Source organism: Sceloporus undulatus, chromosome 4 (assembly GCF_019175285.1).
Source record: "Sceloporus undulatus isolate JIND9_A2432 ecotype Alabama chromosome 4, SceUnd_v1.1, whole genome shotgun sequence".
Lineage (NCBI taxonomy): Eukaryota > Metazoa > Chordata > Lepidosauria > Squamata > Phrynosomatidae > Sceloporus > Sceloporus undulatus.
Window position 1 is genome coordinate 238259466 of NC_056525.1, and position 26399 is coordinate 238285864.

The 26399-nt window shown below is 38.9% G+C and overlaps 1 protein-coding gene across 2 annotated transcripts in view; it reads right to left on the reverse strand.

Annotated features, from left to right (window-relative positions):
• Nucleotides 1–223: 223 nt before the first annotated feature.
• The window catches only part of ADCY8 (adenylate cyclase 8), a 136773-nt gene continuing 110597 nt past the window's right edge, over nt 224–26399 (reverse strand). For both annotated transcript variants that reach the window (XM_042465718.1, XM_042465717.1), the window contains 10 exons: nt 23049–23149; nt 22071–22272; nt 20867–20956; nt 19228–19400; nt 16265–16346; nt 12122–12280; nt 10197–10343; nt 3369–3461; nt 1794–1908; nt 224–743 (listed from right to left, as the gene is read on the reverse strand). In XM_042465718.1, the coding sequence (XP_042321652.1) occupies nt 256–743; nt 1794–1908; nt 3369–3461; nt 10197–10343; nt 12122–12280; nt 16265–16346; nt 19228–19400; nt 20867–20956; nt 22071–22272; nt 23049–23149 (1650 nt within the window). In that variant the 3' untranslated portion in view covers nt 224–255. The remainder of the gene's footprint in view (nt 744–1793; nt 1909–3368; nt 3462–10196; nt 10344–12121; nt 12281–16264; nt 16347–19227; nt 19401–20866; nt 20957–22070; nt 22273–23048; nt 23150–26399) is intronic.

Consider the following 26399-nt stretch of genomic DNA (forward strand, 5'->3'; position numbering starts at 1 on the left):
AAACACGGCCACTGTGTCATCCCTTAACCTTCTCTTCTCCCTAGTTTTTCCCAATTAATTTGACATTTTCCCACTTCTTTGTTTATTTGTCTTCCTGAACATACAAACACCATCCTGAAAAGGGAAAAAGATTTCTGTGGAATGAATCAATTTTGAACAGTGTTCTAAAAAAATTGAATGATATTTTTATTTATATATTTATTTTATATATAAAAGAAATTTTAAAAAAGAAAGAAAAAACACAAAGATGCAGGCTTATGGCAATTCAGTTTTATCGGCACCCTCTGCTTGGGTTGTCGATTCTGATCCCCCGGAAGTTAGCAAAGTCCGTCGGTTGTAGTGACCTTTTATGATACCAGAATTATTGTTCTCATTTAGGATTTGCTTCTGTTTTTGCCTGTTAAGAGACTGTACAAGCCCTAATACGACAGCAGCTAAGGAATATTGCCCAGTCAGTTTTCTTGGCTGCAAGATTAAAGGGTTTGGCTGCACTCTTCCCAGAAGAAGATATGTTTTGATTTTTCCTTCTTGCTCACTAATGCCTTTGACATAGATTTCTCCCCGGTAGTCAAAGGCAAATCCCTTGTCCTTCAGGATGAGATATGTTTCCTCAGGCACTTGCATTCTGCCGCTAATGCCAGTGCTGTCCATTCGGCTAGCTAAGTTAACTGTTTTGCCCCAGATATCATACTGGGGTTTCTTAGCACCAATAACGCCTGCTACAACAGAGCCATGGCTAATACCTAGAAAAGAAAAAAAGAGACAAGGGTTCCAGAAATGTCATCCTGTTAATATCTTGCAGCAAAAATAATAAGATGTTCCTTTTGCAACTTTAGATTTAATAAAATGCTATAATACCTTGCAGTTCTGCTCTTTGAGGTGTGAGATCTTCCAGGATGCAAGGATTAGCACAGATTTGGGTGTCATTGGAATGAGGTACTAGAGGTTTATGGCATTTTGTGATATAGAGTTTGTTTCACATAGAAACAGGTTGAGTAAAGATAGGGGCTCACAATGTTCCAATAGAGTCTAGACCTCCAATGGATTTGGAGTAGGACTTGTTGGGAATGGGGAGAGAGGTGACAGCAAAGCATATAGACAAATCAAAACTGAATTCACCCTTTACGAATGGAAATCAGTAATTTCAAAATCAGAATGGGCACACATGTGTTAGAAAGTCTTAATGGGCTTTTAAGTTCTTTTTAAAAAAAGAAGTTCATTTCTTAATGGGCAAGATTACAATTGATGCCATCTAGAATATTATAAAGATTTGGGCTGCTGCCACACTGCAGAATCAATGCACTTTGATACTTCTTTATCTATCATGGCTCCATCCTATGGAATCTTGGGATTTGTAGCTTGTTGTGGCACCTGAGCTAGCTGCTAAATATTTAAATGCTAAATATCTGAATGCTAAATATCTCACAAAACTAGAAATCCCAGAATTCTATAGCATTGACCCTTGGCAATTAAAGCCGTGTCAAACTGCATTAATTCTGCAGTGTAGATGCAGACCTGGACAGAATACAAGATAATGTTAGAAATGTAATCATATTAATATCATGTTAATTCTAATGTTATTTGCAAATGGTTCAACTAGAGAAATAATATATCTGTTACACAAATAGCTCCATGTTCAAATGGTGCTCTTCTATTTGATCAAGGCCTAGAAAAGGGAAGCAGTGGCTTAATGCCTACATGCCATGTTTCCCTTTCTCTGTTGAATACCCACCCCACCTCACCCCACTTGGAGGTCCATTTTGCTTATTTAGACATAATCAACACATACATACCAATGCGAAGTTCAAAATTGTTAAATGAATGCTTGTTGATCTCTTGAATGCTTTCATTCAGTGCAATGGAGAAATCTGCCAGTGCACATAAATGGCCCCATTTATCTTCACATTGCTGAAGGAAGGAATAAAACAGAAAATCCATTGCAAAAGGCAAACATTTGTTGGATGACCAGCTACTCCACCTGCCCCCAAAACATACAAATAATAAAAACTGGCTCCATCTTCCAGTAGCATGGTTATCTCTTTGCATCTGGCAATGCAAACACAGCCAACCTTACCTGGTCCCTGCTAGGCATGGTCATGGGGGAAGAGTTGGGATGGTGGTAAATGAGTCTGCATAGCAGTAACTCCACATTCAGAACTGTAGGCTACATTGAACCATGTTGGGTTTGAGACCATTCTCTTCTTCTCCCCCTCTCCAATCAATACAGTTATGTCACTGCTCATTACTAGATATTTTGGACAACAAAACTATGTGCCATGTGAAAGAGTATTTTGGATGGGCCACCCAGCATTTCAGAGCAGACCCGTGGAATGCATAAAATGGAAAGTAGCAAATCATATTTCCTAAAAGAAAGATGGGCAAAGCATAGTCTACTCTGCAATTTTTTTTTGCCAGTAAATTGCCTCTGGGTGCATTGGGACAATTTTGCCACATCTCCCCCTGGGTCATTTTGGGTGCAGGAGCAGCTTCAAAAAATAATTTAAAAAAATACTCAGGAAGTGTATTCTATTTACTCCCTGTTGTTGTCTTTTAAACTTCTCCATACTTAATATGGCCCAAGGGAAACTGAAAATACTGCACAATGCTCCACATTCTGCAATAGAAGGTATTTGGGGGAATATGGGGGAAATTACAGATCTCCAAGGTTCTTGGTGGGGAGGAATGTGCCCAACCAAGCTTTCACAGTTGCCTATGTGTGCCCAAGGTATGACTAATTTTCTGGCCTTTTGGGGGGAGCTGGAAGGAGGCTGATGTAGCCTCCTGCCTCCTGGAAATTCCCATTATACAATGCATATTTTTTCCCTGTTATGAACACAGGAAGGGGATGCTCAGGACTGCGTGAGGCCAAGAAAAAACGCATTTTACTGCACACTGGCCCCATTCCATCGCAGGGTGCCAAGCCATTCCTATTCAGTGCTGAGATGAGCCATTTTGCTCGGCTGGAAGACTTCCGTTCAAGCCAAAGGACACGTCTCAGTACTGAAAGAGAATGGCTTGGCACTGGAGATGGAATGGGGCCATTTTGAAAATACTTTGGTGTGTGGTAAAATGCGTTTTTTCTCGGCCTCACTCGTCCCCGAGCATCCCCTTCCCATGCCCATAATGCGGAAAAAATGTGTGCAATAAGGTACTATGACTCTAGAGACCAGGGTTTGAATATCTGTTCAACTGTGAATGAGTGCCCTTGGGCAAGTCATATTCTCTCAGCCTCAGAGGAAGGCAAAAACAAACCCCCTCTAAAGAAATCTTCAAAGAAAACTCTGTGACAGGTTCTCCTTAGTGTCACCATATGACATGAAGACACACTACAACAACATATTTGTTAGCTACCAGAACTAACTCCTTACCTGTTTTTCAGGAGATAATCCTGATACAGCCATGTATGTGCTCCCAATGGTTTTAATTTTTTCTATGTCTTGAAATCTTTCTTCATCTAGCAACTAAGAATAAAGAGAGATCCTGTTAATTCTCATTTTGTAATGAAGCTGATCAGATGCACAGCTCCCAAATGGTTATTTATTTTCACAGCTTGCAATCTGGAAGCTATTAATTCAGTGGTACTTGGCATAACGGATAATAGTTTTCTTTTAACATCTTTGGTACACTGAGCTGTTAATAAACTGACTTTGACAGTATGTTTATTTCTACTCTTGATCTGACTGAACTTGCAAGTGATCAGCTGCATTTTGAACATGCTTGGCAATATTTTATTATTTGGACCAGTCAGTTATTCAGCAGGATGATAGAATGAAATCAAATTATAAGTACATGTGGATTTACATATATCTGTGCTGCAGTTATGTATGGTTGACTATGTCTGTTTTGCATTCCATAACATTTACATTTTTTTTCAGGGATAAGGTTCTCTCCCATTTCCAATTCACTTTTTAATTTATTTATTTACTAATTTGTTTTGGTAAGAGTTTGCATGAAAATATGTGATTCCTCGGGCACACAAATACATATGTTTCTATCCATTCTCCTTTAATCAGCCTTTTTTTTTTTGCAAGAACTTCCTAACCATAATTGCAGTTTTTGTGTGCATGTTCCCCAAGCTATGTGTTTCCGGATAGAACAGCATTGCATATTTCAGAGAAGTATGAAAACTGAAGAGTAATTATGTTAGTCTGTGCAAGCACTTGGAAAGTGGCAAATGAGATCTCCATGAACCCCTGAGGCATAATTTCCAGAGATAAAGGGGATCAATTCTGGCAGTATGACCAACCCCCTCCCCCCTCAAAAGTACCCTATGAATCTATCCAAAAGACAGAATAGGGTCAAGATTTACTAGAGCCTGGAAACTTAAACTACTGACTGTCTCTGGTCAAAAAGGGACAGTTGGAACGTATGGTTCGAGGCCAGCCTTCTCCAACATGGTGCCTTTTGAAATATACAGGACTACAACTCTCATAATAACTCTTATAAACCACAGATGACATGCTCAATGGTCAGGGATACTAGGAGTTCTAGTCTAAGCCATTTGAAGGATACTAGATTGGGGGAGGTCACTATAGACTAGTGGCCTACAGTCTTATTTCTCCAAAATGTAATGCAACCCTTGCAAATGCGCACTTTTTCTAGACAAGGTGTACTTTGCTTCACAATAAGTCTTGGGAGATGTGGAACCAATACTTTTGGTATTGATGCTATCAAAATTTTGTTTATCCTAACTGTGGCTACTTCATTTTATAAGAAATCAAGCAGAGGTTCTCAGGCTGAACATCTCTGCTTCAATTTTGTTTAAAAATTTTTTATTATTAATTAAAACACACACAAATAAACTTATAAATCAAACAACATACATACTGTTTTCAACACTACTATACAGTGCGCCCCACCCCAAGGACTATATATACCATTTAATTAATCCATTTTCCAAAACTGCACTGACTCTCATGGAGGAAAACATCCCCTTTTTTCTTATAAAAACACAACTCTACAAATTTAATCCGTACATCTTCAAAATCATTTGCTTCAAATTCCTAAAGTATCCACACTCCCATTGTTGATTGTGCCAAAACTGTGTCACTGTACTTAATTGAATTGTCCCAGCTGCTTTCTTTCATTTACTTGATCTCAAAGCAGCCTGTTGTTGAAGTCAGTCAACTGTGTCTCAAAATTAAAAATAGATTAGCAACTAGCAAAAGACAATGTTGTTTTATCTTGTGTCTTGATTCCAAAATGATCCATTATATACCTAAATATTGAAGAGTCACTATGTTAGGCCCTAATTAGATCCTTTATTAATGAAGCAAGTAGGTGTTAGAAGGGCATGTTAAATATCTCAGTGAAGTTGGCACTCTTCCTGCTAGGTATCATGGGAATATTCTACCAACTGTATTTACAAACTCCAAAGACAAATGCTCGGTGAACGGGATAGCATATGTTTTGCTTTACCTCTAAATTACAGTTTTATTATAGTCAATGGTAAAAGTACTGATATCTGGATAGGAATTTATTCCTACTTTTGCGATTTTATTCCTATTGTCATAGTGATGGAGAATGGTCAGCCAGAGAACTCTGAAGAAATGAAATGTTTTTGATCTGCATTACAGCACATTATTTGTATCAGCATCTATTGAACATTCATGTCTTAAAGTCCATCTCTTTTATGCCTCAGACTTGTTGATCTAAGCTAATTTGCACAAATCTTTGAAATGTCACATTGAGATAAAAAGCCAAAAGTTGCAGGCAACATTATTCTCTTAAGAATGTTGGAGAAATATCCAGAAGGAAGCCAGTTTGCAAGACAAGACTCCAAACTGTCAAGAGACATGCTAGAGCTTCTTCTGTTCATCCCTGCTGCTTGCACTGATAAATAGGATTGCTTATCCCTGAAAAACGTTAGTTTCAGACAGACCAGGTCTGCCCTTTGGAATGCCATACATCTGTTGCTTGCTTTGTCTTTTGATCTGTGCTGTTCCTTTGCTGAGAGTGATACAACACACAGAGCCAAATTCATGGAAAACTGGAAAGTCAACAAGGGACATGTCAAAATGCAACAGTAACAGAGGAAACGCAATAATTAAATCCCACTGAAAGCAAGCCTTAGGATTCTGTGAAAGTCACACACTGTGTTTCAAGATGCACTGCCATAGACTAATGCTATTTCAAGCACAAATAAACATGGAAAATTTCTATTATCAGAATAAATAGCCAGATTTAGATGTATAAGCCACTTTTGTAATGGTTCCCACCATGCACAAAAATCTCCCCACTGAGATCAGAGGGGATCTTAATATAGGGTGTTTTGCTGTGGTGGTTTTATTGTAATATTTTCCATGTTATTGTTTTAGTATTGTTGTATCATTTCATTTTATTGAACCAGCATGCTGTAATGGTTTGAGCATTGGACTATGACTCTGGAGACTAGGTTTCAAATCCCCACTTGGCCATGGAAACCCAGTGGGTGAACTTAGGCAAGCCACACGTTCTCCGCTTCAGAGGGAGAACCACTGGACAAATCTTGCCAAGAAAACCTTGTAATAGGCTTGCCTTAGGGATGCCAGAAGCAACCTGAAGGCACACAACAACAAAAACAATTATTTTATTTGTTGGTTTACTATATCTTCTTAGCCTTTGAGACTATAAAATGCATTGTGATTTTTGAAAAGCAATATAGAAATGTCTGAAATAAAATATAAATGAATTAATATGTACACTGATGTGTAGTTCTTCTCCACTGGTTCTCCTGAACAATTCCATCTTTGATCTGCATATCCCCCCTCTGTCCCAAGGTTTCTCAAATGGATTCTTCTCTTTGGGATTCTTGTCCACCTTTCTTTCCTAAATTTCCCTGTTTCACTTGATGCCTGTGTGTACTGTATGTACCTTCAAGTCACATGTTGACTTATGGTGACCCCATGAATTTCATAGGGTTTTCTTAGGCAAGGAATACCCAGAGGTGTTTTTACAATTTGAAATACAGCCTACAGCACCTAGTACTCTTTGAGAGCCTCCCATCCAAGTGGTAACCAGGGCTGATCCTCATTAGTGTCTAAGATTAGATGGTACCAACAGGATATTTAGCAACATGATTCACTTAATATTCTACTTTTTAAGATGGCTACGTCCTGCTCAGGGTCTCGAAATGTAAGTGCTATATTAATGTTAAACTGCTAAAGAAAATCAATTCACTAATGTAAAAATGTTGAGGAAATTAAATTAAATTAATTCAGTAGTGGGCTGCAAAGGCAATCAGTTGTTCTTGCTGCCATTACCATTGTTGGGCTGTAACAAGATATTATTAACATTAACTTTTATTCTTGTATTTTTATCTTTTGCATATCCATTGATTTATTTGTCTCGTACCAGTAAACATTCTAGTCACTAGCAATTTACTTCACCAGGTATACTGTATTAAGATCGGCTAGAATACACAGTCACAGTTACGTATGAGTTATGCATGTAATGGACCATGACTCTGGACTGAGAGTTCAAATCCTCGACAGCCATGTAAACCTTGTGGGTGCCCCAAGGCAAATCACACTCTCTCAACCTCAGAGGATGGGATTGGCAAAGCCCCTGTGAAGAAATTTGTCAAAAAAAACCCCAAGATAGGTTCATCTTAGGGTTGCCATAGGCCAGAAATTACTTGAAGGCACACAACAACATCAGCAGCATGCATTTGAATTTACAACCTCTACGTAGTCAATAGTGTAGGAAATACACAGGGATCATACACTGGCTGCCAATTAGCTTCCGGGCTCAATACAAAGTGTTGGTTATTACCTATAAAGCCCTATATGGCTTGGGCCCAAGTTACTTGAGGGAACGCCTCTCCCTACACAATCCTCCTCACACTCTCAGAACATCAGGGAAGTACATATTGGAGTACCCCAAGGTGAGACTAGAAACAACTCACTGAAGAACTTTTACAGTGGCAGCTCCGAATTGCTGGAACAAACTCCTGGAAGAGATCTGCCTTAGGTCCACCTTGGACGTGTTCAAGAAATCCTTGAAAACGCATCTCTTCCGTTTAGCATATCCTCCTGACTCCTTTTAGAGAAAACTATCTCCACACAGAAGCTACCTCAAGATGTTGGATCGCGATTAGATTAAGATATTCAAGACGGTTTATATCAGGGATAGGCAACCTTTTTGGGCCGGGGGCTGGGTTGCTGTCCCTCAGACAACTGGGAGGCCAAAGCCAAAAAATAAATAATTAATTTTTTAAAAAATTAAATATATAAATAAACCAGGACAAATGTAGGTCAAAATTTTCAAATGGAAGACACTTTTTTAAAAAAAATGGAGGACACGCAAAAAAAATTGCTGATTTTTAAAAATATATAAATATAAATGCATGTTTCTGAGACTTCTATAGACAATTGCCCCCCAAAGGCCCCAGCAGCAATCGGCGGCAGGACCGGGCTGGGGCCGGTCCCAAGGCCTCACCGGGCTGCATCCGGCCCGCGGGCCACAGGTTGCCTACCCCTGGTTTATATGATGTTTTTAAACTGTCTATTTTACTCTGTATTGTAATAGTTATTTAATGATGTGAACAGCTTTTATCATTTTGGAAAAGCAGTATATAAATAAAGTTTTTATTATTATTATTATTATTATTATCATCATCATCATCATCATCATCATCATCAAACTCCCTCTGCTCCAGCTTGCCTGAATTATCCACTGCAACTAATGGGTATCTGTTGTTCTGTCCATCAGGATGAAGATGACTGATGTTTCCTTTCCCCTCCCATTAGTGATTTCAGATACAACAGTCATAAGCAGAACACCTGCCATAATTTCTCCTCAAAATCAAAGTTCACTGGGGGTGGAATCATCAATATGGTGTTTCCTGATCAACAGGAGACCAGACTCTCATCACCCTCCGTGGCAGCTATTTAGTAACTCAGGATGGTGATGGTGGTCTGGGAGATGGTACCTGGCTATGCAACTAAGGCCCTGAACAGACGGGCACCCAAGTACGTACTCTGTACATACTAGGGTTGCCTGGGGGCGTCTCTTTTAGATGCCCGCAACCCTAATACATACAGAGTATGTACAAAATGGCGGTGCCCTGTTCACACGGGCGCCACCATTTTGACATAACGGATGCCTAGCATCCGCATGTCGTGGCGCCCAGGTGAAGTCATGAGTGCGCCAAGGGCGCACTGCAGCATCACTTGCACGCTGCAAAAAGAAGCCGCTTTTTGCGGCTTCTTTTTTCACCGTCGGGAAACCTCGCCGTTTGGAGGCTGAGGCTTCCTGCTGGCAGAAATAGAGGCGGCAGCAGACCGCCCTTTTTGGGCGGTCTGTGTCCCGCCTAAGATAGTTATGTAACTAGGTAATGCATGTAGAACTATGACCACAATGTTTCATAATGGACATTGTATCATAGACTAATAAAGTAATTTGTTAATCTGTTAATTTGATAATTTTAGTTAGTTGATTCTTTAACCATTGATTTGCTGGTTTTTAATTTTTTGGAGAAAAAAAGTTTGGAAAAAAAAATTAAAGCCAGGAAATTAATTTTTATAGCATTGTTTCTAATGTCTTGTCCTCCTTCTGTATCCTCCATATGTATGGTTTTCTATGGATTTTTGTATGAATGGAGAAGCTGTTGGGCTGAGTATGGAGCTTGGAATGTTAGGTTTGAAAATTAATCTGATAACATTAAATATTAGAAAATGCTTGATATTGCTATTTAATTCATCATTTAAAATATTAGCTTGGGAGCACTCCATGGGATATATAAGAAAACGGCATAGAAACTGTCAGTGTTTAGTGGAACATGTTTTGTAACTGGTTCCTTCAAAAGGTCTCATTTTGTTCTGTTAAAATTGTCTTGCCACAGATTAGATTCTGCATCCATGGATTCCACCATCCGTGGCTTGAAAATACGTTTTAAAAGTCCAAAAGCAAACACTGATTTTGATATTTGATATAAGAAATACCATTTTAATTCACCATCATATTTAATAGGACTTGAGCATCCAAAGATTTCGGTATTCACAGGGAGTCTTGGAACCAAAACCCCAATACCAAGGGCCCACTTTAGACTGGAAAGCCTCCCCCCAAATAAAATGACCACGTGGAGATTAAACAAATACAATGGCCGACCTTGCATAAATTGCATGTCCTGCCAACATGATTGATAAATTGCCTGGCCTGCCGACTTGGTTCTTAAATTTCACTCAGCTTTTTCCAGCCTGAATCTGTGAAATTACCTCATCGAAGTCAGCAATGATTTCATTCAGCAGACGCAGGCACTCGACACCTTGATTGTTCATTTCGGTCTGGGAGTAAAAGTCGGCAAAGCCAGGGATGGAAGCAAACATGACACCAACAGCATCATAGGACTGAGAATACAGTTCCTAGAGATTCAGTGAGAGAAGAAGAAAATAAGAAAGAAAAAATAACCAAGTGACATATTTCATAGGTGATGAACTGTCACGGCACTGCATTTTGTTAGAGCCTGGAAGACTTACTTTTTTGGACTACAGTTCCCACTGGCCATATAGGGATTCTGGGAGTTGTACTCCACAGAGCAACATTTTGAATTGCTACATTTTTTGCAGTTAAAATTCCACAAAATGTTATTAGCTCCATTTTATATGGAAATATTTTGGACAATGGGTCATTAATTAACCTTGAACCCCAAAGGAAGTATTTTTTTGCATTGCTAATGGAATTTAAATTTTATGTCATGAATTGATTAAGTTGATTTGTCTCAATATGGAGGAGTGGCTTGCCTGCATGGATATCCCTCCATATCTTAATTCAGAACAACACCAACAACATATTGACAAAATGCAGGCCTGTGAACTAACACTGTCATATTCTTTTTCCTCCTGTATGATTTTTAACACTTTTGCCTGATGAAGAAACCAGTGGAGCTTTGAAAGCCTGCAACATATATTTTATACATTTTGATTAGCCCAATAAAGGCATAATTGTTTTGTGGATTTTGGATGTTATTGTATGCTAATTAACCCTGTACATTATAAACTACATGCTATATGGGAGATCTGTGACTTAGACTTTCAATATGTATTATTGTGCTGTCTCATTGCCATTTCCTTTAAGGAGTTTCCATGGGGAATTCTGAATTAGACTGGAACACTATTGTTAACAGAGACAAGGAAACACTTTCCCTATGTATCAACCTCCCCAAACTGTGCATGTCACTTACCCTCTCTTACACGTTGAATGTCCCTTAGCTGGAATGCAAAAATCTGAAATACCCCCAAAACCAAAACTTTCCCCATGGATGGCTGAGTTAGATACCCCTTTGCTTTGTGATGGTCAGTGTACACAAACTTTGATTCATGCACAAAAATATTTAAATTACATTTTATAAAATTACCTTCAGGCTACGTGTATAAGGTGTATATGAAACATAAATGAATTCTGTGTTTAGACTTGAGTCGCATCTCCGAGATATCTCATTATGTATGTATATGTATGTATTATGATTCCAAAATCTACAACATTTCTGATCCCAAGCTCTTCAGATAAGGAAGTCTCAGCCTGTATCATCTCTACACCCAGCTGCATGGGTGGATCCATACAATGGGTATATATTCGTATATATTAAATAAATACACATGCACACACAAGCTGTTCTGAATTTTTCTGGTTTTGACCTGGAAACACTCATATGGGAAACCCGTCATCAAACATCATTAGTTCTCCCACTCCCAACCCTGGAGATTGGTCAGGTTAATTTATTATGCTAACATTTACTGTATAAAAACCTGAATGGGTCTGACAGCTGATTGACTGATACTGTGCCTGAATGACTCAAGAAAGAGCCTGAGAGAAAGATTACAGGGTAAGATCATAGACAATACCTGAGAACTGCAGTTGTAAATGGGAAACTAGGCACAGAGTATTCTGTGCAACAAGAACAGTCTCATCTTAGCACAACACTGCAAGAAATAATCTGTATAACAAAACATCCAGGACCTGAAGAGACCAAAATGTTACCAAACCCTTGCCCCCAGGGAGGATTTCCCAATTACTGTCTCTCCTTGAAGTAATGGCAGAAGTAATGAGGAAAACCACAAAAGAAGTCATAGCCATTCAAGAGAAGCCCTTTCCTTAGCACCAGGCCATTATGAAGTAAAATCAGAAACCAAACATTACATACTTCATTATCTCGGTCCTTCTCCAAGAAGTGACGGGCAACATGACTTGGGAGGATATTGCGGAGCATGTTTTCATTATGCTCTCTTAATTCCTTCATCTCATTGATTTCTTCTTTGGCTTGGCCACGCCACAGGAAGTCTAACCTTGCTGTGTATTCAAGCTGTAGAGGTGATAAGAGAAGGGTAAAAAATGGAAGGAAATAATCAAATGTTATGTCTGTTAGATGCTGGATTTTAAAAATTAATTTGTACGCTTTAGGATTTTAAAAAAAGCCCTTGTATTGAGTTAGTTGCATGGTACTTTCTTAGGCCTGTTACAGACAGCCAAAATAAAGCTGCTTCGAGTCACAGTTGAGGTATGGTGTTTCAATGATGCATGCGTCCTAAGAGTCCAGAAGTCGCACCAAAGCCACGCTCCAGCCCTAAGGACTGAAGTGTGGCTTTGGTGTGGCTTCTGGACTCTTAGGACGCATGCATCATTGAAACATCATACCTCCACTGTGACTCAAAGCAGCTTTATTTTGGCTGTCTGTAACAGGCCTTAGAGTATGCATACTTCTTGTATTCTGTGTCCTTGATGAGAATTCTGTTGTGCTCTCAATGGGGACAACTGACTAAAAACTAGAATGCATAATTTCTTCTATTCTGCATTAAATATCATGGGGCATTTTTTTAAATTGTCCCCAGTACATTACATTGGATAGACCAAGAAATTATCCTTATGAGAAAAAGTAACAGATTTGTTGAAACTTTCTTATCTGAGCTGTTTTATGTTTGAAATAAAAGAAAACAAAACCAACAATTTGTATGTGGCAAGTGACTGAAACTTGCAGAAACTGATTGCAAATGTGACAATGTTGCAGAATGCATACAATTTAGGTCTAATCTGCACTGCAGAAATAATGCAGTTTGACATGGCTTTAACTGCCATGGATCAGTGCTATGGAATTCTGAGATTTGTCATAATTCTACAGCATTAAACTATGGCAATTGAAGTGAAATTAAACTGTATTAATTCTGCAGAGTAGATGCAGCTGTGTGTGTGTTTGTGTGTGAGAGAGAGACAGAGTGAAATCGGGATCATTACTGAAGAGGGAGGACCAAAGGCTTAAAACCCCTATCATCTATATCAAGTTTCTGGCCTAGAATGGGTGTCTCATTATTGTGTGACTAACTTGAAAAAAAAATTCTGCCCCAGTGATGAAAGTATTTACGTCAGGTAGAACAACTCTTTTTGTAGAGAGATGCCATGAGTGAGAGAAGATTGGGGGCTTCTATCAAACAAGTACATCTTACATGCAATCAGATGATTATATCACAACATTCCATACCAGCCTTTAAAAAGCCTATGCTCTGCTCTTTAAACAAGATTACTTGTTATCTTTTCTGCTTGGAACAAATATTCATTGTAGGCTTATGAATTGCTTTTTGTTTTAACACAGTTTTCACAAGCCTCTGAAAGCCAGAGTGCAATTAAATGATTTTTAGAGGGTATCATGATCAAGTTCAGAGGCCATTGTTTTCATGTTACATAAAAAGTCTTTATCCTAAAAAGTATTAGGTTTATAACAATACTAAGGATAGCTATTGCAGCTTAGTGTCGTTGATGATTTGTGACTTAAAAGAACTCACCCCTGCAGCCAGACTGGCAAAAGGAGATATATATTCTAGAGAAATGTTATTATGAATTAACAATCTTGTTTACTTTAAGTTTTCTCAATACAAATTCAGTTCCAAATCTTCCTTTTTAAGTATTATTATTGTCGCTTAGACACTGCTTAGGCAGTATGAAGCGGTATATAAATGAAGCTTGTTTGTTTGTTTCTTTGTATTCACCACAAAGAAAAATCACCAAGCTCCATAATAAATTGATAACAGATTGTATATTTGTCATTTGTTTGCTCCTTTAAACTTCACTCTAAAAACCAAAGCAGATTAATAAGGGTCAGAAACTGTCCCTCGCTGCATTCTACAACATTACTGTCTCTAAAAGTAGTTCTTTCCCATAGGAATGATCAGAATTCATAGATTCCTAGAATCCTAGAGTCATGAGAGACCCTGAGGGATATCCAGTCCAACGTCCTGCCATGCAGGAATACACAATCAAAGCATCCCTGATAGCAACAGAAATAGCAGCTTCATACCACCTAAGCAGTCTCGTCTAAGCGGTTTACAACTGTAAGCTAATTTCCCCCAACAAGGTAGATACTCATTTTAATGACCTTGGAAGGATGCAAGGTCATTAAAGGATGATTCGAGCCTGATCCCTGGCTGGTATTGAATTCACAACCTTATGGTTTATGAGTGAGTGGCTGCAGTACAGGCATTTAACCACTGTGCAACCAGGGCTCATAGATGGCCATCCATCCTCTGTTTGAAAAATCTCAAAAGAAAGAGACTCCATCACGCTTCAAGCGAGTGTGTTATACTGTTGAACATCTCTTACTGTCAGGAAGTTCTTCCTAATGTTTAGATGGAATCTCTTTTCCTGTGCCCTGAATCCATTGCTTCATGTCTAAATCTCTGGAGCAGTAGAAAACAAGCTTGCGCCATCCTCAATGACATCTCTTCAAATATTTAAACGTGGCTACCATGTCACCTCTTAATCTTCTCTTCTCCAGGCTAAACATACCCAGCTCCCTAAGCTGCTCCGCCTAGGACCCAATTTCCAGACCATTCACCATTTTGGTCACCCTCTTCTGGACATGCTCTAGCTTGTCTCCATCTTTTTTTGAACTGTGATGCCCAAAACTAGACACAATATTGCAGGTGAGGTCTGACCAAAGCAGAATAGAGTGGTATTATTATGTCCCTCAATCTAGACACAATACGCTATTGATGCAGCCTAGAATTGCATTGGGTTCCTTAGCTGCTGCATCACATTGCTGCCTAATGTTCATCCTGTGGTACACTAAGAATCCTAGAATTTTTTTTTGCAGTTACTGCCTTGAAGCCAGGTGCCACCCATCCTATATCTGTGCATTTCATTTTTATTGGCCAAGCGTAGTATCCTACACTTCTCCCTTTCAAAATTCCTTTTGTTAGTATCAAAAGGCCTAAATATTCTGAAGGCATACGATCTCATCTGATCTTGGATGGTTAGCAGGATTGGCCCTGGCTAGTACTTGAATGGAAGAATGTCATTGAATATCAAGTGCTGTAAGCTATATTTCAGTGGAAGGAATTGGTAAAGGTCCAAGTATTTCTTACCTAAGAAAACCCTATGAAATTCATGGGGTTGCCATAAATTAACAAGTAACCTGAAAGCACATGAACCCATGAAGAAGAGTGAAATCATCTACACTAAAGGGAGAATTCTCCCAGCCTCTGGAAACCCCAAGGGGAATATGGTAAATCAATATCGTGTAGCCAATTTATAACTAGTCCATATTCACATACTCTCACATCTGGTTTGAATTTTGGAAGAACTTGGGCAAGTTACTTTTTTGGAATACATCTTCCAGAATCCCCCAACTAGGATTTTCCAGAGTCTGGGTTTTGGTCCTTGTTGTGGAGCGTTGGGAAAGGAGGATGAAACATCAAGAAACTGAATTTTCTCTATATTACACATTGAGGCAATGTAGTGTAGTGGTAGAGTATTGAATTAGGACACTGGGAAACAATGGTTCAAATCCCTTCTAAGCCATGCAAACCCACTGTCTGACCTTGGGCAAGTTACACTCCTTCAGCTTCAGAGGAAGACAAGGGCTAACCCCCTCTGAACAAATTCTGCTAAGAAAAGCCAGTGACACACAGCAAAAATGATGACAAAATATGAATATATTTATTTTATGTTTTAAAGGCTTTGATTCCTTCTTCTGGTGTTTTACACCAGTTAGGATGTCTGACAACAACTGAAATCAGTCCTGACACACTACGTGACCCCATAAAATATATAAAAATTGTAGAACACTATAATAAATAGTACTGTATAGACCCTGGTATGTGCTATCCTTATGAAGTCTTACTTTAAGGATAATTAGACATGCAGTTATTGAAAGCCATTTTATGTATTTGATATAAATAACAAATCTACTTTTCAGATAACCTTTGATGAGCATTTTTTATATATTTCATATTAAATATTTCAATTTTAGTGGGAATGTGAAATAAATGCATGAATAAAACTGAAAGACTTGCCTTACCTGTTGGCCATGATAAAAGACAGCTAACAAAAACATGGCCATAAGAAGCAAAGAGGCCTCTTTGGTCCCCAGGAAGTCTGTGCTAGAAAGAGAAAAGGTGGAGAGGAAAAAGTGGAATAGCACAGGTTTGAATAAAATTTGATTTTTGATCTACCTCAGGCATCATCTGCACTGCAGAAATAATACAGTCTGACACCACTTTAACTATCATGGCTCCATTCTATGGACTCCTGGGATTTGTAGTTTGTTGTGGCACCTGAACTCTCTGACCGCAAAGGCTAAATATCTCACAAAACTACAAATCCCAGAATTCCATAGCATTGAGCCATGGCAGTTAAAATGGTGTCAGACTCCATTATTTCTGCAGCACAGATTCAGCATTCAATACATTATTAAAGGAACAGCCTTACCTTCTTTTTCACCTGGCCACTGAATTTCTCAAATTCTAAAAAAAGGGACTCGACAAGATGGGTGCTTTGTGCCAGCCTGGGCCTGAACTAGGGGTGTGAGGGGGCTGAGTGTTTACATGCTCAGCAACCCTACAGTGCACCTCAGGTGCCATCTTGGCATGCCCCCATATAGACAGGGTATGCCATGGTGATGTCTGCACAGCGCAGTGCCCAAACAGCACTGTGCTATGCGGACATCATCATGGCACGCCAGCGCACCAATGGTGCCCCGTGTGCAGCATAAAAAGAACTCACCGGGAGCGGGTTCTTTCTAAGCATCCCGAAGGCCTTGCTGTTTGGTTGCTGCGGCCTCCATTTGAGGCAGAAAGGGGCATGTCTCGCCACCCCTTTCTGCCCATCTGTCCAGCCCCTAAGTTAGACAGTTTATTTTTTTAATACTATTGTTACTGTTGTTATTTGAAGTTCATATCTCAGTACCTCCAACAAATGGCCAGCTCTTTAAAGCCAGTTATTTCAGTTTTACGTTTCTTTGCTCAAGACATCTGATAAGGGATCTTGATCTGAAGTTCTCATTTTATCTGTTATATCACCTATGTTATGAATGGATCCATAGACAGTTGATTATTCTTCCCCAACTGGTGCTCTCCAAATGTTTTAGACAACTGGCCAACTCCATTGGGCCTTGCCTGAAAAGAAGAAGGGTCCTCCCTCCATCCACCATCATCCAGAGGGAGAGATGGGCAGGCCAACTCCAGGCCTTGCCTGAAAAAGAAGCAGAGCCCTCCCTCCAGTCCACCTGCTGGACTTCTCCCCTTCCCCACTGCCATTCCCTTCTTTTGTGTCTTGTCTTTTTAGATTGTAAGCCTGAGGGCAGGGAAATGTTTATTTTTTTTTTAAACGTAAGCCACTCTAATAGCCTTTTGGCTAAAGCGTGGGGTATAAATACTCTAATAAATAAATAAATAAATAAATAAATAAATAAATAAATAAATACTGTGTCTGTGCATGTGCCTTCAAGCTGCTTTTACCCCATGGATTTCATAGAGTTTTCTTAGGCAAGGAATACTCAGAGGTAGTTTTGTCAGTTTCTTCCTCTGAAATATAACCCATAGTACCTGCTATTCATTGGCAGTCTTCCATTCAAGTACTAACCAGAGCTGACATTGCTTAGCTTACAAAATCAGATGCCTTTAGGGTATTTGGACTCTTTAGACAATTACTCCTATCTAATTTATTTTAGCTTATTTTTATGCTTTCATGCAGCATAGAAACCAAGACAGCTCACATCTTCCTAGATTGTATGCCATAGACAAGTTTACTCTTATCTATTTATCGTTTGTATGTACAGCGCTGTGCAAATCAACAGCACTATATAAATAATAATAATAATAATAATAATAATAATAATAATAATAATAATCTTCCCTGGCCATTGGTCCTACAGACTGTTTCTATTGGGGAGCTACAGTCCAAAGCACTGTTCAGTTATTTGTAAAATTAGTAAGAATAAGGGTAAATTTGGGACTAGGGAGTTCAGAATATGAATTTGTGCATTTGCAAAAGCTCTGCTACAATATGTGTCAACCTTAATAATAATAGACTTTTTTTGAATTTGTGTTCAGTCTGTCTTGCCATTATTATCAACTGGTCAGCCAGTCAGATAAGCCCTTCTTCCCTTCCTGTTCCATTGCCTTTTTTCATTTTCCCAAATATGTCAGGGCTTAGAATTCATTAGTGAAGGAAAAGACAAACCATTTCTCATAGGGAAACTACCTTGGACTAAGATGGTAATGTTTTACATTTTTGGATGATATGCCCCTCTCAGGGTGGGGGAGGTCCTCAAACTTTAGCACCTAATGCCTGAAGCCCATCCTTATTTCCATGCTTAAGCCTAGACAAAAACAGACAGAAAGCCCTTTCTGACAGTAGCATCAGTGAAAGAATGACACATCAAACCAACTGTGGTATTGTTTTCCTATTTGGGGCTCCACAGTAGTGCTGCCCTTTTTTGTTTCTGCTGCATCCATTCCCAGCTGATGAGATATTTGCAGCTCCATGAAGAAATTACCTTGTCTTGATATGTGATGATGCAGGGAGTTTTCTCTTTTCCACAAGGCTATTTTTATATTTATTTAAAGAAGTAGGAAAAAGGCTATTGTACAAGGGCCTGTTCAGATACCCTTGGTGGAATGGCAAAGCATATCAGAACCTTCATTATTCTCAAGGAATGGGATATGTTTGGGGAATGATATGCAAAGTTACATTTTTCTGATCAATATTTGTTTACATCCTATATTTCTGTGCTGCCCAACATTCAAAACTGTCCAGACAGTTTACAAAACAGAGCCAAAACCATACCATATAAAACAACCTTGGGTAACTTCCTGGGGTCAGAGGACTGTCCCCACCCCTTTGAAGGATGCATCTACCTCACATTTGCCATTTTGCTCCCTAGACCTACTCCCTGCACTCCTACTCCAGAAAAAAAAATGGAGTTTAGGGCCTAAAATGCGCTCATAAAAAACAACATTCCAACTGGAATTAGACACTTACTCTCCATTATGATTGATGTCATCATATTGTAGAAACAGGGAAGCATAAATGGTTTCAGTAAGGAAGCAGTAGATTGCAATCATGATAAGCAGCACCGCCAACTTGAGGACAGAATTCAGACGGAGGAAAACAGCACAGGTCACCATTGCCAGAATTCCAGTGAAGACAAAATACTTAAATAAAGAAGATTGGGAGAACAATCAATTCAGCAACTAGTACTAACTCAGATCCAATGATTCAGTATCCTTGCTTTGGCTATTTATTTTCATTTCACCCAGCACTGAAAAGTCACTTTTCTAGTTCATATCTCTCAGACTTCCCACACCTGGCTGGGGGATTCTGGTGGTCTAAAAAGTAACTTTTCACAGATTTGCACTTTTGGGGGTCAACAGTTTACTGCTGGTCTCTTATTATGTTGGCTTATTTTCCCACGCTTTCCCCAAGCTGTTCATGGCAGAATATATATCTGATCCATGCCCAATTTTTATTGTCACAACCATCCTGTGAGATATATTAGACTGAAATATACTGAATATCCCAAAACTTTGTGACAGAGGAACTGAATTTATTATACCATCTTAGCTCTCATGCCAGCTGACAATATTCATAACAAACAGAACATGCTAGTCCTTCTAGCTTTACCTCTGTGACTCAGGACAATCATAAATAGAATATTTAAAAATAAATATAAAGTACAAGCATTTATGGATGACAGGAAAGTAAGCTGTAAGGATTTAGACTTTAGTGAATGGGTGTTCATGTGCATGTACCTTCAAGTCACCTGTTGACTTATGGAGACCCCATAAATTGCATAGGGTTTTCTTAGGCAAGGGGTACTTAGTAGTGGTTTTACAAATTTCTTCCTGCAAAATATAGTCTATAGTGCCTGGTAGCACTGGCGGTCTCCCATCCAAGTACTAACTAGACAATGGTCTAAATCAATTATTCCAACTAGAATAGAATAATTTAAATCAATGGAAACTTGCTAAGTCGACATTCATGTACGTTTTAGTGATTCAGTGGGTTTATTCTAGTTGAAGTTAACAGCTGGATTTAAATCTGATACCTAATGGTCTACTAAAATATGCTTATTCTTATGACAGTAGCTGAAGTGGCCAAATAATGTCAGCTCAAGATTTGCTTCCACTGTAGGGAATGATTGAATGAATAATCTTACCTCCATCAATCCTCAATCACCACACAGTAGTGTTCTTTGGTGTGAACAAGATGGTGGTGATGACAGCAAACCATAAAATGCTCCATTATTTGTCCATACCTTTTTGTAACCCTACCACTCTGAAACTATTATGCAACTAGCAAGAGTATTACTAGGTAGTGTTTGGCCATGAAAAGTACAAAATATGAAGATGAACGGAAGTGCAGTTTAAATGCAACAGCACTGAAGCTGTTGGACATTTTTGAAGTGTTTTGAAATGGAAAAAACAACAACAGATCTACTTTTAACCAGATGCTATTTTTCCAGATACGTATGGGGCTCTATTTGCATGAGAAATACCAAAATGTCCTCATTGATTTTCAGGGCTTTGTTAATGACAATCCCTGTTACACATGGAGCTTCCAATCAACACAAGAAATTGTGGCCAGTGTTGCACTTCTAACATGACATGCTCAGAATTACCTCTGGATAGGAGCAAATGTCTGAAAGATACACAGAAGAGTTGAAAGTCTGATTCTTAAAGGGTGCTGGATTGTGAAAATCACACCATAGCTGTTGAAAAAAGGGGAGAAAATAAGAACATTAAAACTTAGATTGTTGGAGTTGCAATTTCTTTTAAGAAAAGGGGGAGGAACAGGAGGCATTTGTTTTTCACATTTATATCTTTCCCTTTCTCTAATGAACTCAAAGTGGAATATATGGTTCTCCTTCTTGGTTTCATCCTCATAACAGCCCTGTGAGGTAGGCTGGGCAGAGAAATAGTGTCTAGCTTAAGAACACACAGTTAACTTAATGGATGAGTTGGGATTTTAACTGAAATCACTCCAGTTCTAGTCCAGTAATTGTGAGTCATTTCTCTGCTAGTCCCAAAGCCCTGAATGAATGACCCATGAAGGATGTAAGTAAGTTCACTGCAGCAACCACAATTGGGGTAATATTTGATATAGACCTCTCAAGTAACAGGAATGTAAGCAATACTTGTAGGTTTTATCATCCTCATTGAGCAAGTCTTCAGAGACATTGTGAAACAACATTGACAAAATGGCCAACCATTTAAAGATCTTTCATAATTCAGGGTTGTTGTTTTTTAGGGGGAAGGGAATGTTCATTTGTGCAAATAATTTTTTTTCTGGACAAAACCCAACATTGTTTGTGCATAAAATAGTGTATTTTGCTAAAACTACACTATCTTTTGTGTGAAATGTTTTTATATTGCACAAAAGCTTTTTTTGTTGTTACAAAAATATGAAAAGTCTTTGAAAAATGCAAAAAGATATATACTGTATATCCTGTAATTTTGGCCATTAGGGGGAAAAACCCTTTCAGATTATTTGTTTATGCAGACAAGACTATATTAATGAAAATTCATATCCCTAACAAGTAATGCCAAATTTCAAACTGCAAAATTTTAGTCTTTCTAATCAAATGAGAAGTGACCTGATGCCCATGTCTCAGTTTGAATTTTTTTTTTTTTTTTTTTTTTTTTGCTGCTGTGGGAGAGGATTAACTGTGGGAAGGGACAGGTCTCTGAAATGCCCATGAAAATGCTGACATCTTAGGAGATATTCCATTGTGGTCTGGAGGTTTAAAACTAGCAGGCCCTTGTCTTTTACACATTTCCCTTTTACTCATGATCTGACTCTTTCCTGACTCTTTGGGTACTTACAATATTGATGACAGCTCCCAGAAAATTAATCATAATTGAGGCAAAGATTATAACATTTCGGGCCAAGTAGGTCTCATTAATCCAGCAGCAAGTTTTCCGGAGGACAAGAGGCAAACATTTGTAATCTTCTGCAGTGGTGATCAACACGAGAGCTGAATGCAGCATAATCAGGATTGAAAACTGGACAACCATTGGTATCATCCTGGGGAGGGAAAAAGATGCCCCTCAGAAGCAAGTAGAAAACAGATTTACCAGACTTACATAAAGATAGCTGTAAAATGAATTCAAAAATACCTATGATGACATGAGAGTGCATCATTCAGTTAATACTTTCCCTTCTCTCTCTCTCCATCTCAAACATGCACACATGTGAATGCATTCACAGTAACGTGTTAATATAGAGCTCACACAGGCATTATAATCATATGCTAGTAGTATTTGGGCTTCTGTTTCTCATTCAGCTAGGGCAGATTTGCAGTTACTTTTAAAAAAAATAATTAATTGCACTTCTAGATAGTTTGAGTCGGGGAGACCATGGACTTAAGCCTACAGGACCTGAGCAGAGAGGCAGAGGATGTGGGGCTTGGAGTCATCTCATTCGCAGGGTCACAGTGCATCAGTGCCAACTTGAAGGCAGCTAACAACAGCAACAACTAACTTCAAGGCTCCAAAGTTGTTAGTGTGATATCCTTACTTTTCCATTTCTCAAATGCAAATAAAATAGATACTTAAAACTACACATGCCTAAATGTTACAGATCAATAGAATGTGGCATAAAACATCTTATCTGCTCATTCACCTGACGCCAGGTGAAGTTCACCATTCACTTCAGCCCATATAACATCACACATAGCAGCAACACAAGGCACAGCATGAGCCAGCACTTGAACCATGAGATATTCCTCTTCCACGATTGAGTAAGGTGACTAGTGGTTGAATGAGTTTCTGAAACCATTCTACAGAAATATTTCCATTTACCTTGAAGAAGGAAGCAAACTCTGGATGGCGGTGATAAATACGAGGACCATGAATGCACACACCAAGTTTGACTTGAACACTTCATCCCTCATTTGGGAATACTGAAATAGAAAACAGTAGGCAAAGGGGAAAAGAAAACCTTCAGTCTTGTTTGACCAAACTACAGAGAGAGTGAGACAATGTTATAAGGCTTTGGGGAAATTAGCAAGAAGCGGTAAATTAATTAGCTCACTGCAGTGAGATCCTTCCCCTGCCCTCCCAAGTTTAAATATAGAAAAACCTCCTCAGAAGAAGCATGATGTGAAGGAGCCTGCAAAGGCACCTCAGCAGGGAAGCAAATATTAGCCATTCAATTGTGTGAAATAGTTTTTTATTCAGCTTGCTCTCTCATATAATCAGTTATATTAAAAATTCAATAATGGATAGGCTACACCACACAAACTCAAGGGATATGGAGTGTGTGTGTGTAGAGAGGTAATTTGAGAGATGTGTATGTGAGAAGGAAGAGAAGCACAATTTCACATGCCTAGGGGTTGACAGAAATGTTACAAAACAAGGGATTGAGATATCATCACCATTTAACTTATGTTGGAGCTTTAAAGAAATTCTGTCTTGGCTCAGAAGCTCCAGACATTGAGGCACAGAGTATCCTAAGTGCAAAAACGGGAGAATAATTTGGTGGATTCTACCCACAGCAGTAATTCTACCCATAGCAGAATTCTGGTCCAAACGCTGGACTGAAACAGATGCCAGGGTTTTTGTTCTTGTTTTTTGGATGAGACATTTGGCAAGGCTGACTGGGGAATTCGAAGAACAGTAGTTTAAAAAAGATTGAAGAAGCATAGGAAAACATGGGAGAGTTGCAAGCAGAAGATGATGGTATGCTGATGCCTTAGACAATTCCGTGCCTGGGACAGAAAAGAAGAACTTGGCAAAGTGGACATTACTACGTACGTTTGCCACGCTCTGCTTTTATCATACAATTTTCATATTTTTATCCATGAAATTTTTACAGTGGGATATTGTCTCCCTCTTGCAACACCCATGTTTTCCCATACTTTCCCCCTCTTGCTACCATCTCCCAAACAGTTATGGAATTAGCTGTGTATATCTTTTGACTGGTAGTACTAAGGGCCATCTGTCTGGAAGAACTCTAACTTAAACACACTCCATTCAATCTGACTTGTGATAGCCATGTATAATTTTTCATCTCAATTTTAACAAGTATGGCTAGTCTATTGTTAAGCTAGTTGTCTCTGAGAAGCTTTTATAGAGCAGAACACATAACAGCAGATATGTTGGACAACGACTCTTAGAATTCCTGAACACTGACTGTGCTGGCTAAGGCTGATGGGAGTTGTAGTCCAACAACATCTGAATGGCCATAGCTTGTCCAGCCATGTTCTACAACAGCTCTAAATGTTTAAAGAGCTGACATGTTTAAAGAGCTGCCCTTTGAAAAACAAACAAAACAAAACACTGTTCTCATGCATGACCTGGCACAACAACATTGATGGCGCTGATTCCATGGAGTACAGTGCTCTCTGAAATCATTACTGGAGACTGGCATCTTTGAGAGGTGGAGAAATAAGCTTTTCCTTGACCTGTTCTCTTATGGAATATTTGACTAAGAAAAGCTTTCATTGTTACTTCTATGTTCCAGGATAAGCTTTACTGGCTACACTTTTATATTCCAGGCTGGGCTACAAATATGGGATAGGTAATATGGCAGTTGTGGAGAAGATACATGCAAATGACAAAGAACACAAAAACGACACAAAACACACCACAACACAGCATAAAACTACACACTGCCAGGCAATGAAAGCTTTTATATGGCAAGAGTTAAGCAGAGCTTGGATAAAGTTATTTTTTTCCTGGACTATAACTCCCAAAATGCACCTCTGGTCATCAAGGGAGGTTGGGAGTTGTAGTGCAGAAAAGTAACTTATTGGATGTTAAGATGGGAAGTCCTCATTTGCCTCTGATAAGAAATCCTATCCTGCTGTGAAAATAACACAGCATCTATAAAAGCTATTCTGCTGGGAACATTTCACACAGCCATTCTCCCAGATGATATTTACAATTTATCATTTTTAAAAGAAAACATAGCCATTACAATCTGGCTTGCAGAAATTGAACTACAGTATGAAACCCATTCTATTAGAGACATTTTGCACATCCAAGCTATCAGCTGATATTTGATATCTATCATTTTAAAATAAAACAACACACACACACACACACACACCAATATTTATAATATGATAATGGTCTGACTTCTGGAAACTTAACTAGAGTTATATAAGAAAGCAAAGAGGTAAGAAAATTTCTTATAAGAAATACATGGCATATTTACAGATCTGAGGTTCCCCAAAGAGAAGTTACTTGATTCTCATCAGGGCTGTTTTGCCTGTTCATTTCCAGTATTTAATAAAATAATGGGATTAAATGACTAGGATGCAATTGCAAGAGTGTAAGATAGCCATGAGGGATGTGTTTTGGAAAACACACACATACAAAACCCAGGCAGAAATCTACCAGTTAGGGACAACAGTGGATAAGGGATGTCCTTCCTCCATTCACCCATGCAAAGCCAGTCAGGTTATTTTGATATACAATGCAAAAATCCCAACTTTTCCCAATCCTGGCAATAAAATAACAAATTATATTGCAAACAATTTGCTGCCACTTCCAGACACGCAGAAGCTGCTGCCTGAGAGGATTCCCTAAATCTGTTTAATGAAATTATCAGTTTTGGATGGGAGTCTACTAGTTAATATTTTATCAGGCCGGATTTGTTTGGTCATTCTCTAAAATAACAAATCATTCTTTCACTCACTTACCAGGTAGGATGCTCAATGAGAAAGGGGACAAGCTTTCTCTACCATTAATACAGGGTAAGGAATTGAGTAAACTGTTTAGCTTACCAGAACTATGTTCACCCTTCTCTAAAACCTTTCCTAGTCTAACAATGGACCGTCATGTCTCCATAATCTTCCAGGTAATGATACCACACCAACATGAACCGTTTTGTCTCATTTTGGACATTAAGTTCATGCAGGAGCAATTACCAAGGAAGTCCAGGGAGCTGTAGTTAAGACTAGGGCTGCATGTACAGTGCAGAATTAATGCAGCTTGCCACTGCTCTAACAGCTATGGAATTCTGGGATTTGTAATTTAGTGAGATATTTAACCTTCTCTATCCGAGAGCTCTGGTGCCATAGAAAACTGAAAATCCCAGGATTCCATAGCATTGAGTAATGACTGTTAAAGCAGTGTCAAACTGCATTAATTCTGCAGTGGGGCAGCAGTCTAGAAAAGAATCCTGCCTAACACGTGACAGAGCCA